This window comes from Malus sylvestris, chromosome 9, assembly GCF_916048215.2.
Source record: "Malus sylvestris chromosome 9, drMalSylv7.2, whole genome shotgun sequence".
Taxonomy (NCBI): domain Eukaryota; kingdom Viridiplantae; phylum Streptophyta; class Magnoliopsida; order Rosales; family Rosaceae; genus Malus; species Malus sylvestris.
Genome location: NC_062268.1, coordinates 12,520,582 through 12,533,563, shown reverse-complemented (window position 1 = coordinate 12,533,563; position 12,982 = coordinate 12,520,582). Strand labels below are relative to the sequence as shown.

Here is a 12,982-nt window from a genome sequence, read left to right as displayed (position 1 = left end):
AGTTGGAAAAATGCTCCTAATCGTAGGGAAAAAGAGGATCAAGCAAGTATACTTCAGGATATTCCTCCTAAGTTTGACACGATTCTAAAGAGAACTAGCAATGTTACAACTCAGAAAGTTTATGCATACAAATTCCATGAACAAGCTTCCTGAAACTTCGCATTCAGTAGTGATTTGGTGAAGAGGTCGGCCATATTGTCTTGTGAACAGATTTGCATGACTTCAATTTTCTAATGCTTTTGTTGTAGATGTGAGAAGAAGAACTTCAGCGCATTGTGCTTGGTGTTGTCTCTTTTGATGTAACCCTTCTTGAGTTGTTCGATGCATGCTGCATTATCTTCATAGATCGTCATCGAGACATCAACGACGGGGTAAAGATCACGTGAGCTTCAAATATGGCTCACAATTACTCTCAACCAAAAGCATTCCCGAGTTGCTTTATGTAAGGCGAGAATTTCAGCATGGTTAGACGAAGTGGCAACGAAGGTTTGTTTAATTGACTTCCAAGATATTGCGGTGCCTTAAACGGTAAAGACATAACCCGTTTGAGAGCACGCCTTGTGCGGATCAGATAAGTATCCTACATCGATATAACCAACAAAGCGAGAATCGACTTGAGAAGCGGGGGGTGCAGCATCACTCAAGGATTCGTAAGGATAGAACAAGCCCAAATCCATGGTACCTTTAAGGTAGCGGAAAATGTCTTTAACACCAGTCTAGTGTCTGCGCGTTGGTGCATTACTGTATCTTGCCAAAAGATTAACAACAAAGGAAATGTCGGGTTTAGTGCATTGAGCTAAGTACAATAAAGCTCTTATCACACTTAGATAAGAAACTTCCACTCCAAAATCTCTTCACCATCCTCTTTCAGACGGAAGGGATCTCATTTTGTATCTAACGATTGAACGACCATAAGAGTACTCGAAGGCTTCGCTTTATACTTATTAAAGCGGCGTAACACCTTCTGGGTGTAGTTCGTTTGATGTACTAAGATTCTATCCGAACAGTGCTCTATCTTGAGACCAAGACAGTATCTAGTCTTTCCTAAATCTTGTATCTTAAATTCCAACTTCAGCTGCGCAACAATTCTCGCGAGCTCTTGAGGAGTTCCAATAAGGTTCATGTCATCGACATAAACTGGAACTATCGCAAAACCGGACTGTGACTTCTTAATGAACACACAAGGACATTATTCCTTGTTTACATATCCCTGACTAGTCAAATACTCACTCAGACGGTTATACCACATTCTTCTAGATTGCTTCAAATCGTAGAGTGAACGCCTCAGCCGAATTGAAAGTGTGTTCTGGGATTTGGAAATATTTGATCCAGTCAATGTAAGTTCTTCGGGAACTTTCATATAAATTTCCGTATCAAGATCCCCATAGAGATACGCAGTTACTACGTCCATCAGTTGTATACTCAATTTTTCAGAAACTACCAAACTGATAAGGTAGCGAATAGTAGTCACATCCATAACGGGTGAATAAGTTTCATGCGTTGTGAGAAGCCTTACACAACAAGACGAGCTTTGTAACGCACAATTTCGTTCTTTTCATTACGCTTCCGAACGAAAACTCACGTGTAGCCAACGAGCTTCACTTGTGAAAGAGTATGAGCTACAAGTCTAAACCTTTACATTTCGTAAACGAATTGAGTTCGACTTGGATTGCTTGTTTTCAGTTTGATTAATCGGTTCTACGTCGACATTCATCAACGGAATGAGGTTCAAAGTCATTGCTTAACATGATCTTAGTAGCTACTGCATATGCTAATGCATCATCAACGATCATCTCATTTCTACACCACACATCATCATTTAAGCTAGCATAATAGACCAAAATATCACGATTCTTAAGAGGTGGATTCGTCTTTTCAATGATGCTTCCGTAATCTAGAATTTCTTCATGAGTTAGATAGAATGAGTAAGAGACAGTCGGATTCACGATAGGTTCTTCAGGTGCATGTGTCGTGGGTTTCCTTTTTCAAAGGTGTGAATCCTTTAAACCAAGTGGTCTGTCAAACTTTTGTGTAGGGGCAGATGATTGGCTAGCCGCTAATGTACGTGGATCACCAAAGTTGGCATCCCGAGCCTCCATGAGGGAAGTCCGTCGTACATTTGGTACATTCATCTTTGCAGGCATATTTGTAGCTGGAATATGTGACCTTGTTACTTGCGCTAGAATGGTGAAAGCATCTGGCATGCTCTGAAGATCTAATATGCATTGCACTTCAGTTTCAGACTGAGCGGTGCGAGAATCTAAATGAGACAAAGTGGGAGTCATCCACGATAATTCGCGTCATTCTTCAGGAACATTGATATTCTTATCTCCCCCTAACGATGAGAAGACTGTCTTATAGAAGTGATAATCCGCGAAATGAGCGGTAAACAGATCGTCTGTCAAAGGTTTTAAGTAACGAATAATCGAATGAGAATCATATTTGACATAAATTCCCATCATTTGTTGAGGCCCTATTTTTGTACGTAAGGGCAACGAAATCGGCATATAGACCGCACAACCAAAAATGCGCAGATGAGATATGTTGGATTTATATCCGGTAACCAACTGAAAGGCACTATATGGTTGGGTAGCAACAGGCCTCAGGCAGACCAACATGGCTGCGTGCAATATTGCATGGCCCCAAGCAGTGATTGGGAGCTTGGTACTTATGACTAACGATCGAGCAATCATTTGTAAGCGCTTAATGAATGCCTCTGCCAGGCCTTTCTAGGTGTGAACATGGGGTACATGATGTTCAACTTTAACCCCAACCGACATGCAATAGTCATCAAAAGTTTTATATGTGAATTCTCCAGCATTATCCAATCAAATAGATTTTATCGGATAATCAAGATGGTGAACCCTGAGCTTGATAACCTGAGCCAACAGTTTGAAGAATACAACGTTCCTTGTGGACAACAAGCACACGTGTGACCAATATGTGGAAACGTCAACCAAAATCATAAAATATCTAAATGGTCCGCATTGAGGGTGAATAGGTCCACAAATGTCCCCCTGAATTCTTTATAGAAAAATAGGAGGATTCGAACGAATCTTGTCATAAGAAGACTTAGTAATAAGCTTTCCCATTGAACATGTTTGACATGCAATTCCTTGAATTGAACCTAAACGTCGAGTTAATGGATACCTGTGTGATGATATGAGGATACAGCACATCGCTGTTCGTCCAAGGGGTCCCAAACAATCATGCCAAAGTGTAATTTCGTGCACGGTCCCAGAGGTAGGGCAAGCCATATAGTGACTTTCTATGGAGTGTATGGTTATAGTAAACAGACCACTCGGGATACGCTTCATCTTCTCTAGAATACGCTTCTGGCCATATTCGTAGAAAGTTATGCATAGAAATTCAATTCCGTTTTCTATATAGGTTTCAGTGTGGTAATTATTATCTCTAATGTCCTTAAAACTCAACAACGTTCTTTCGGAACGCGGAGAATAAAGTGTCTCATCAATGGTCAAAATTGTACCATTGGACAACAATATATGTGTCTTACCGTATTCTTCGATCATGTTGTCAGAGGTGCATTCTTAGGTATGAGGTTAGTGAAATAGATGCATCCACGTAAAACAGTGTGCGTGGTTGCACTATCTACCAGACAACTAATTTCCCTACTAGTCATACCTAGAATAAAAAATTAATTTGAATTGGTCACATGTGTAAAAGTTCTAAAAACAAATATCCATTCAAAATCATTTTAAGTATTCAAGGATGGTAATTAATTAAAAACTTAATATCCAAAAACAAATCACCAACAAATAATCCAAACATAAAGGAAAATTGTTCAAAATTAACTAAAAACACAAGGGTGATTCGGCTGATAGGTGGAATTCGGCCCCATTGTCTAAATTTAGAAAAATAGTTTATGTCTAAGATTCTAAACTTCCATAGGGGTAATGACCTCGTGAAAGTCAAAAACTTCCATCTTGGTACTCTTCAGTCGTCCACTTGCACAAAATTTGATTCAAACTTCTTATAACGAGATTGATATTCAGCTACAACCTTCTGGGGAGTACGACAAAGACTGGACCAATGGTCATTTGAACCACATCGATAACACATATCCGCATCCATGGTTTCAGGTGCTTTGCCCTTATTCTTGAAGTTTGGGGCCTTGGGAGCGAGGTTAGGGGGTTTCTAGGCTTTGTTTCCTCCCTTAGATGGGCCTTGGCTCTGTTGACCTTGACGAGGTGGCTTTTGGCCGCCCCTACCATGCCTTTTTTGGCGTTTTGGGCTTTGGTTCGTGTTATAGTATGCTTCAGGCACAACAGTCGCCCTAGTAGGTCGAGATTGATGATTTTTCATCAACAGCTGATTCTGCTTTTCAGCGATAAATAAAACAGAGAAGGTCGAATAGGTCTTCTCCAGGAGATCTTCTTCGGTCAAAGTTTCATTACAAAACTTGAGAAATGATCGGATTCGATAAACTTCAGAATTATATTCATTCACAGACTTAAAGTTTTGGAAGCGCAAATGCTGCCAGTCATGTCTTGCTTAAGGCAAGAAAATGTCATTTTGGTGATCAAAGCGATCAGCCAAAGCGACCTATAGTGCTCGTGGATCATCCTCAGCAAGGTACTCGGTTTGCATTGCGTCATGAATATGTCTTCGGATGAAGATCATGGCAATGACTTTCTTAGCTTCGCCAACTAGGTTGTCCATCTCATCTTCAATGGCGGGACGCAAATTCTTTGCAATGAGGTGGAGCTTCACATCTTCGACCCATTTAAGGTAGTTCATTCTAGAGACCTCTAAAGCGGTGAAGTCGAGTTTGTTCAAATTTGACATGTTCCTATCACAAAATAGATGGACAAGATGTGGTTAGTGTAATGGAGAAAACAATTAATACATTCACATAAGAATAGAACATTCAGGTTTTAATAGACATGTATTGGTTAAAATTCACATGAAAAAGCTTTGGGTTTTCATGGGTGATGTTTTTAAGGAAAACTTCAGGTTTTCAAACAAGGCATGTTTTTAGAAACTTCATGTTTCGAAATAATTATGAACTTCAAGTTTATATGTTCCTACAGACAAACGCAAATATATACACAAAAATATGCAATAAGAAAATATGCAAATAGAACTTCAGGTTTATAATTATAAGTGAATTACTTATTTGGACTCTGGCCAAATTTAAAGTGTGGGAGAAAAAATTATAAAAACCATTGGGCCTAAAATAATTAGGCAATTAAACTCGGGCCCAAAAACTTGGACCAAAGCCCACGAGTGGGCTGAGTAAAAATGGTGTCGTAAGGTCCAAGCCCAAGAACTGGGCTGGGATTGGCACGGACCTAGCAAGCAGACGAGCTCAGCATCACAGAAAATGAGCTGCAGGTGCAAGCCCAAAAACAGAGGCCCAAACGGGCTCTGATCTTATGCTTCGCGAACACATGTACTCGAAGGGACGTAATCCTATACATTGCAGTACATGGAAGCCATAACAGCCATGCAGGCTATGATCCTCTGCGGTGCAAGATAGAAGAACACCGTGGCTTATGAAGGTCGATGTTTTGGGCCAAGGAGAGCTCCAAAGCCCAACGGGCTAGTGCTCACCGAGAACGGGCCAAGCCCACGTAGGCTGGGGTTTGAACCAGACACCCCAGCATGCACTGGGTGAACTTCGTCGGCAAAGACAACCGGCGCCATCGCTTCAAGAGGTCGTGTCTAGGTGCAAAAATCATGGTAAAGAACCATGGGTTCGATAACGACCTATAAAAGTATACGGGGAATGGAAACTCTCAACATTTGTGTTAAAAACCCTAGGAAAATTAATCGGAATTTCGAAGAAAAACCAAAGAGATTCAAAATGAATCTCGGCCAAAAAATCGTCGAGAAAGGGGGAAAGACGATTTGCAGGTCGTCGGGACGAGGACCTAAGATCAGGATTGGGCTGCAGGCCTATCTACGAGGGAATGAGACGCCATGGATGGCGTCAAGTGTGTTCTAGGTTTCAAACCAGAAGCCTATGGGTTTCAAACATATATAATACATAATTTAATGCATGAGCAGTTATTTGATGCAATATCAAATTCACATAATTCTACAATTATGAATATAATGCATACACAATTTATGTAGAATCTAAAATTCGAAAAACGTAAAGTTAGGTCATGCATTATGATGAATGTTCATGATATCAAGGCTGCAAAAATATCGAGATAAAAACTGTTGTTTTGGAAGAACATGATTGCATGATGATATGGATGAACTAGTTTGATGCAAAAAAAGCTTCAACGTCAGATTCCTAAGCGCATCGGTATGAGCGTGTTGATAACGTGTTGTAGTCTATTTTATCTGACAAGGGGAAGGGGCTGTCGACAAAGATAAAGAGAAGAGAGATGTGTTTGTAGAATTGTGTAGAGGAATGTATGTAGAGGATGTTGTTATTCCCCCTACGCAGTGCCTTTATTTATAGTAATAAGAAGGAGAAGAAATCTTTCATCCCCAAGGAATACAAGTTCATATAGGAAAGAACAACTAGAATCAAATCTAATTTAGGATTTACACAATCACATATAAACTAGGAAAGTTTATAACATTTAGTAAATACTCTTAAATTTTCAAAGGGAGAGGTGACATTAAGAATGGTTAAAAACACTACAAAATCTCTCGAATTTTCTCGAATTCTCCAACTTTGTAAAATCCTTTAAAATCATTTTCTAATTTAATGCCTCAAGAATATTGTAAATTCCTTTTAAATCCTAATTTAATACACATAAACTAAAATAATCACTTAAAATCTTGATTGAATATCCTTGAATTTGTAAAAGGAATTAAAATCTCTAAAAAAAATTGAATGCACCCCTTATGTATACATATTATAATATAAATGACATTGATTTGTCAAAGACTTTGAATGTACCGCACTAAAAAACTTCTCATCAGCTCCTTCCTGATTGCTGGAGTTATAATATAAATAAGACATAATTGATCAAGCCTAAAACCAATGAAAAGTTTTATCGAGTTGCTCATAATCTTGTGAAAATCTTTTCAAGGTAAATCTTCAATGCAAGATAATCGTCATGTTCATCATGTTATGCACGATCGACCTCTGTCAACTTTTAGGTGGTGAGATTTGAAAGTTGAAACATAATACCAAGAAGGAAATTTAGCAAGGTATAAATATATATTGTAGTAACACCAATTCGTCAAGATTTTGCCTCTACCAAAGCTTGGAAACCCAACCTAATTCAGCATATAGCTTGCTTGCCTCCCAAGACATTACCCAATGAATACCAAGCATAAAAGAATTCTGCTGTTGCTTATTACTGAAAAACTTCTAGCATTAATGTCTGCATTTACCAAAAGAAAATTGGAAAACTTCAACAGAATTACCATACAAATAAGTCCACACAATAGCAGAAGAAGTACTTCTGTTACTACACCAGCACTGACAATAATTGAACAACAACATCGATAAGAATCTCAGAATGCGGATAAAGAACTACCAAAACTAACTAAAACATCAATCCTAATACCACCGGCTTCTGGCTTATCATGTTGGCATGAAATACATTACTATCTAGACTAAATTCATGGCCCAACCAGGGACATGCAGAGCTGGCCGGCCTCTTTGTTTACTGCTGAAGAAGAAGAAGAACACTACTTAAACCAACTGATATTTTTTTTTTTCTGCACCAGAAGCCTTCTCATTAGGTTTTTACTATAGCTTAAGGAACACAAACTCTTCGATATCAGGTACCTTCCCGATTTTATTGAGTAACTCCTCTTTCGGTTCCTCATCCACTCCAATCGCCATTATGGCCTTCTTCTGGACAGTTCTTCCCACACTCATAAAGTTCACATTCACATTCTCAGTCCCAAGTATGTTCCCCACCTTCCCAATCATGCCTGGATGATCCACCTGCCGGCACAGAATGAGATTTCCCTCGAGGCTCACGTCCACACCAAACGATCCTAACAATGTCAGATGGGGCTTTCCATATTTCACTTTCCCCTCAATGCTTATGTTTCCATTTTCGGAAACACAACTTGCGAATTTGGACTCCACATTGGAAATGTGTACTTGGATTGAAGCGATAGGGCACTCTGGGGATGTGTCGACAGCTACCCTTTCCTCGCTTATGCGCAGACCTTTATCCTTCGCAATGAAATCTGCATTGACTAGATTGATAAATGAGGCAGATATCGGTTCGATGATGCCTTTAGTGATCATGGCCCTGAGAAGTCTGGTATCCAAGTCATCGGGGTGGCGAGCTGATTTGTAAACCACCCTCACAGATTTAATCCCACTTCCTCCTGCTACTAATTGTACAGCCAACTTTCCCAGCTTCTCGGCTAGCACAACATATGGAGACAACTCAGCCAGAACCTGAGAACATGAAAATTTGTGAGCGTAGTTAATCTTCCACGAATCTTGCCTATTCCTCTTCTACTAATATAGCAACATACCTCAGGAGAGACCATGGGAGCGTTGACAGCGGTTGCAGAAAGTTCACCTTTCAATGCCCCAACAACAGCTTCTGCTATTTCAATGGCAACACCTTCCTGAAAATATTATGTTTTGTGCAGAATTTGATGAGTTAAAGGATGTACGATATATCTTTCGAAAGTTTTGATCAGTGTCGGAGAAATTAAACGTGCCTGAGCTTCCTTTGTGCTAGCTCCTAGATGAGGTGTGACTGTTACATTCTCATGTTGCACGAGCTTGCTATCTTTGGATGGAGGCTCCTCTTCAAACACATCAAGTGCGGCCTGTTACGAAACAATGTAACAAACATAACCGTATGTTAGCATAGATCAAAACAATACTAAAGTCTGCAGAAAAAAATGGAGAAAATGTGGGTGATGGAATATACAAATGATGTTTCTCCCTCCAACAGAAGAGCGCAGAAGAAAAAAATAGGTGTGTGGAAATCACTTTCTTCCTTAAAAACATGCTATATACAGTTGTATCTTCAACACCGTCAGCTTTGACATAAATTAGAGAATCATACCTGAGCAACAATTCCACTGTCAAGAGCTCTCACTAGTGCATCTTCATCAATGACTCCGCCTCGGGCAACATTAATGATTCGGACTCCCTTCTTCATCATTGCGAATGTTTTATCGTTGAACAACTTTGATGTAGTAGGGGTGAGAGGCATGTGCAGTGATATGAAATCTGCAGTGCCAACTGCCTGCTCAAAAGAGACCAAATCCACACCAATTGCGCGCGCTCTATCAGCCGGTGCATAAGGATCATGCGAAATAACATGCATTCCCAAGCCTTTCGCACGTCTAGCAACTTCGGATCCAACTTTTCCAAGACCCATAACTGCCAATGTTTTCCCAACCAGAGAGACGCCAATGTACTTGTTTCGTTGCCACTTTCCTGCAAAAGTCCGGCATCAAAGTTAGCATTATGTGCAGGTTAGCAGTAGAACTTCAAAGGAAAATGCAGTCCATCCTTACACACACACACACACACAAAGAAAATGTGTCAACATGTTCTTCAAGGGGTCAAAACTAAAACAATAACGTGTCAACCAAAATTTTTTACGGTCGATGTAATGAACAAAATTTCGAATTTATTGATCTCGAAAATTATGGAAATTGCAGCCCTTTCATTCACTTAGTAGAACCAACACATGTTTACTTCAGAAACAATCAAACTCAAAGTTTGGTAGTATTCATTTTTACTTCTACATTCATTCCTTTTCTGACTCGTATTTCTCTTTTCAATAGTTAATCGTCGGAAAAATTGTGGAGTGTACTGGGAGAAGAGTGGAGTGTGGAAATCATTTCCCGGTTAGAAAACCCTCAGTCAATCATATTTGTCTTTGATAATCAAGAGGACCCTTAATTCCTAGCTATTAGTAGATAAAATATATCTGACAGAATTTGATTCCTGTTCAACTTGGGAATAAAATTGTTCCTGCATGCTATGCTCACATGCTCACATGCTCACACATGTGCATCCACCTGTGGAATGTGTCGGTTCAACAGCATCCATTCAAATTATATGTACATAAAGGGTTAGGACATGGAGACACACGTTTTTGACACACATTTTGACACCTATTTATAGGTCACATTTAATCAACGATCATGTGATTTCGGAATTGAGTATTTTTGGTAGAAATGATTTTTGAGATAAGACATAAAAATAAATTGTTAAATCGTTGAAATACATTACAAAATGAGCTCAACAAAAACATGCATCAAAATATGTGTTTTTGAACACATAGATCCCTAGACGCTTTTGTTCACTCGTTGCTTGGACAATCATTTTTCTACCCAGAAAGCGACAGATCCATATAAATTCAATGCACATCCACTAAAATTCAATGAATTGTGAAGGTACAAAAGCGGAAATCCGACCCCGGCGTACTGTGTGCGACTGTGAGTCGCGACATCAAGCAAGACAAAAACTATTTACTTCGCAATAATTCCATAACAATTGTTTTGCTCGAGAGAGAAAATAAACCCATCGAGTGTATCTTTAGCTTAGGTCTTTGATCCTGCAACGGGATTACAAGTAAGAGCATTTGCCATTACGTCTAAAATAGCAAATTTGAGTCCTTACCTCTCAATATAGCTTTGTATTGCATAGGAAAAAAAGCTTAAATCTTTAATCTCAAGGGCAAATTATTATGGCTTTTTAGTTAAAATAGTTCTTAAGATTAACATAACTCCTTACTTTGATTCCTGACAATGAACATCTATAGAACTGGTCCCTGAATTTGTCAACTTCAAATCATTTTGGTCATTTCGTGACAAATCTGTTAACTCCTCGTTAAATTGTCATGTGAAGACCACGTAACCATCTTTTGAGAGCATTTTTATCAAACCCCTCCACTTAACAAGGATTTTGATGAAATAACCAAAACAATTTACAATGAATAAACTCAAGAACTGCTTCTATCAATTTTCATTGTTAGAACCAAAGTGATGAGTTATGCCACTCTTATAGAGACTGTTTTGGCTAAAAAGCCAATTATTATCAACAACCAAAGTATACTACTAATTTATATTATGTTAATTGAAAGTTAAAACTAGAAATTTTAAAGTTTCCTTTTTGCTTAAATTTTTATTTTTTTTAGTACATCGATATTTTTGCTTAAAAATTTAAAACTCAAGTGATTTTTACATGTCCGTTCTCTCCTTTTAGATCCTTTTCATTTGTCCTTTGACATTAGGTAACGAATGGAGAGAGATATATTGAAGTGCATAAATAACTTCTCAAATTCAATAATAAACCAAAATGGTTGGCCTAACAAATATAAAAAAATAAGTACGAAGCGAGTTGTAAACTTAAACATAAGTTTGAACTTTCACATCCCAAAAGAAAAATCTATGCTTACCTAAAACATGTAATTTGCAAATAATTGCACATATTAAAATTTGATTTCATCCGAAACTAGGAAGTGCATGGGTCGTGAGAATTTTCTTAGAAAACTAAAAATATTAATAAAACAACAAATTAAATAAGTGTTAATTACCAGCTTTGATGGAAGCATCAGCTTGCGCAACATTTCGTGACATGGCAGTGAGCAGCGCAATCCCGTGCTCTGCGGCGGCCACGGTGTTTGCCGTGGGCGCATTAACGACCAGGCATCCATATTCCGTGGCCGCCTGCAGATCCACATTGTCTATCCCCACACCAGCTCTCCCCACCACCTTCAACCTCCCTTTGGCGGCCTCAAACACCTGCCTGGTCACCTTCGTTCCGCTCCGAACGATCAAAGCGTCGCATGTCGAGATCTTGGCGCAAAGCTCCTCATGGGAGAGGTCATACGCGCACTCCAAGTTGCCAAAGCCACCTAGGACATGAAGACCGGCTTCTCCGAGTTTTTCGGAGACCAGGATGGTCGGAGTTGAATCTGAAGACTGTTGCTTGGGAAGCTGGGAGGACTTTGAAACGTATGTGTCGGATGATGACTCAGCTGTTTTTAGAACGTTGGTTATGAGAAAAGAATGGGAACGCAAATTATGGGAATGGGAGAGTTTTAAGGATATGCGGTTGGAGGTGGTGTGGAGGAAGGAAAGGAGGTAGGGTTTGGATGGTGGTGGAGGGACTTGAGACAGCTTCGGTGAGGCGGTCAAGGCGGAGGAGGAGATGGCCTTGATGGAGGAGGAAGCCATGGAAGCTAGGAAGCGTTTTGTACTCTTTTTTTTCCTGTGTTTTTGGGAATCTGTGTGATTGTGGGCTGGTGTCTTGTTTTTTTAAAGTCGTTGGGATCTTAAAGAAGTGTTTGTAATTAAACCCAATTTGGGGTAATTTTTTTTAAGTTTTTAGCTTCTAATTAGGTAAGCATGGTTAGTTGAAAAGGAGAGGACGTAACTAAGAATAGACAAGTTTTGGAGATTGAATTTTTTTACTTTTGATTACAGCCACTGCAGTGTTTGTCCTCTAAAACCATGGGTTCTAGTTGCACAAGTGAATTTAGAGAGCAACACGTAAAAGTAATCTTTTCGGCTTTTTTAACTAAAATGGTCATTGAGATTGTTATAACTTTTTACATTATTTTTTGAGATTTAAAATCAATAGACATAGTTCCTCAATTTGTATTTTTGTCATTTTGATCCTTATTTAACAGAGATTTTTCACGGAATGACCAAAATAATTAACAATTGATGAACTCAGGGACCATCGATTTCAAATTTCAAGAACCAAAGTGAGGAGTTATGTCAGTCTCAATAACTATTTTAGCTAAAAAGCTTTCTTTTCTTTTATGCTATAGGAATCGTAACATACTCTCGTTTATGAGATTCAAAGTGAAAATATATTCCAACCGAATATAGACATATGTTATTAAACCAAATGGTCATTAGCAAAGAACTTTAAGAACACAAAAAGTCATGGCATACCATATTCTTTGATTTTTTGCGACGAATATGAGATTTTCATGACTTCCACGACTCAATCCCTCGTTGTAAAAGTCCGTAAGTATAAACTTAGAAGAGTGTTTTGCGTCCAGGGCATTCAAAAATTAAGATTTGTTCATCTGCTCAT

At 38.9% G+C, this 12,982-nt stretch overlaps 1 protein-coding gene across 1 annotated transcript; it reads right to left on the bottom strand.

Moving 5' to 3' along the window:
• Window positions 1–7,266: 7,266 nt before the first annotated feature.
• Window positions 7,267–12,212, bottom strand: LOC126583895 (D-3-phosphoglycerate dehydrogenase 3, chloroplastic-like). Its single transcript, XM_050248438.1, has 5 exons — window positions 11,469–12,212; window positions 8,982–9,358; window positions 8,625–8,739; window positions 8,437–8,528; window positions 7,267–8,356 (listed from the first exon to the last, which is right to left on the bottom strand). The coding sequence occupies exons 1-5, from the start codon at window positions 12,109–12,111 to the stop codon at window positions 7,688–7,690; spliced, it is 1,896 nt and encodes a 631-aa protein (XP_050104395.1). The 5' UTR covers window positions 12,112–12,212; the 3' UTR covers window positions 7,267–7,687.
• Between the last annotated feature and the right edge of the window lie 770 nt (window positions 12,213–12,982).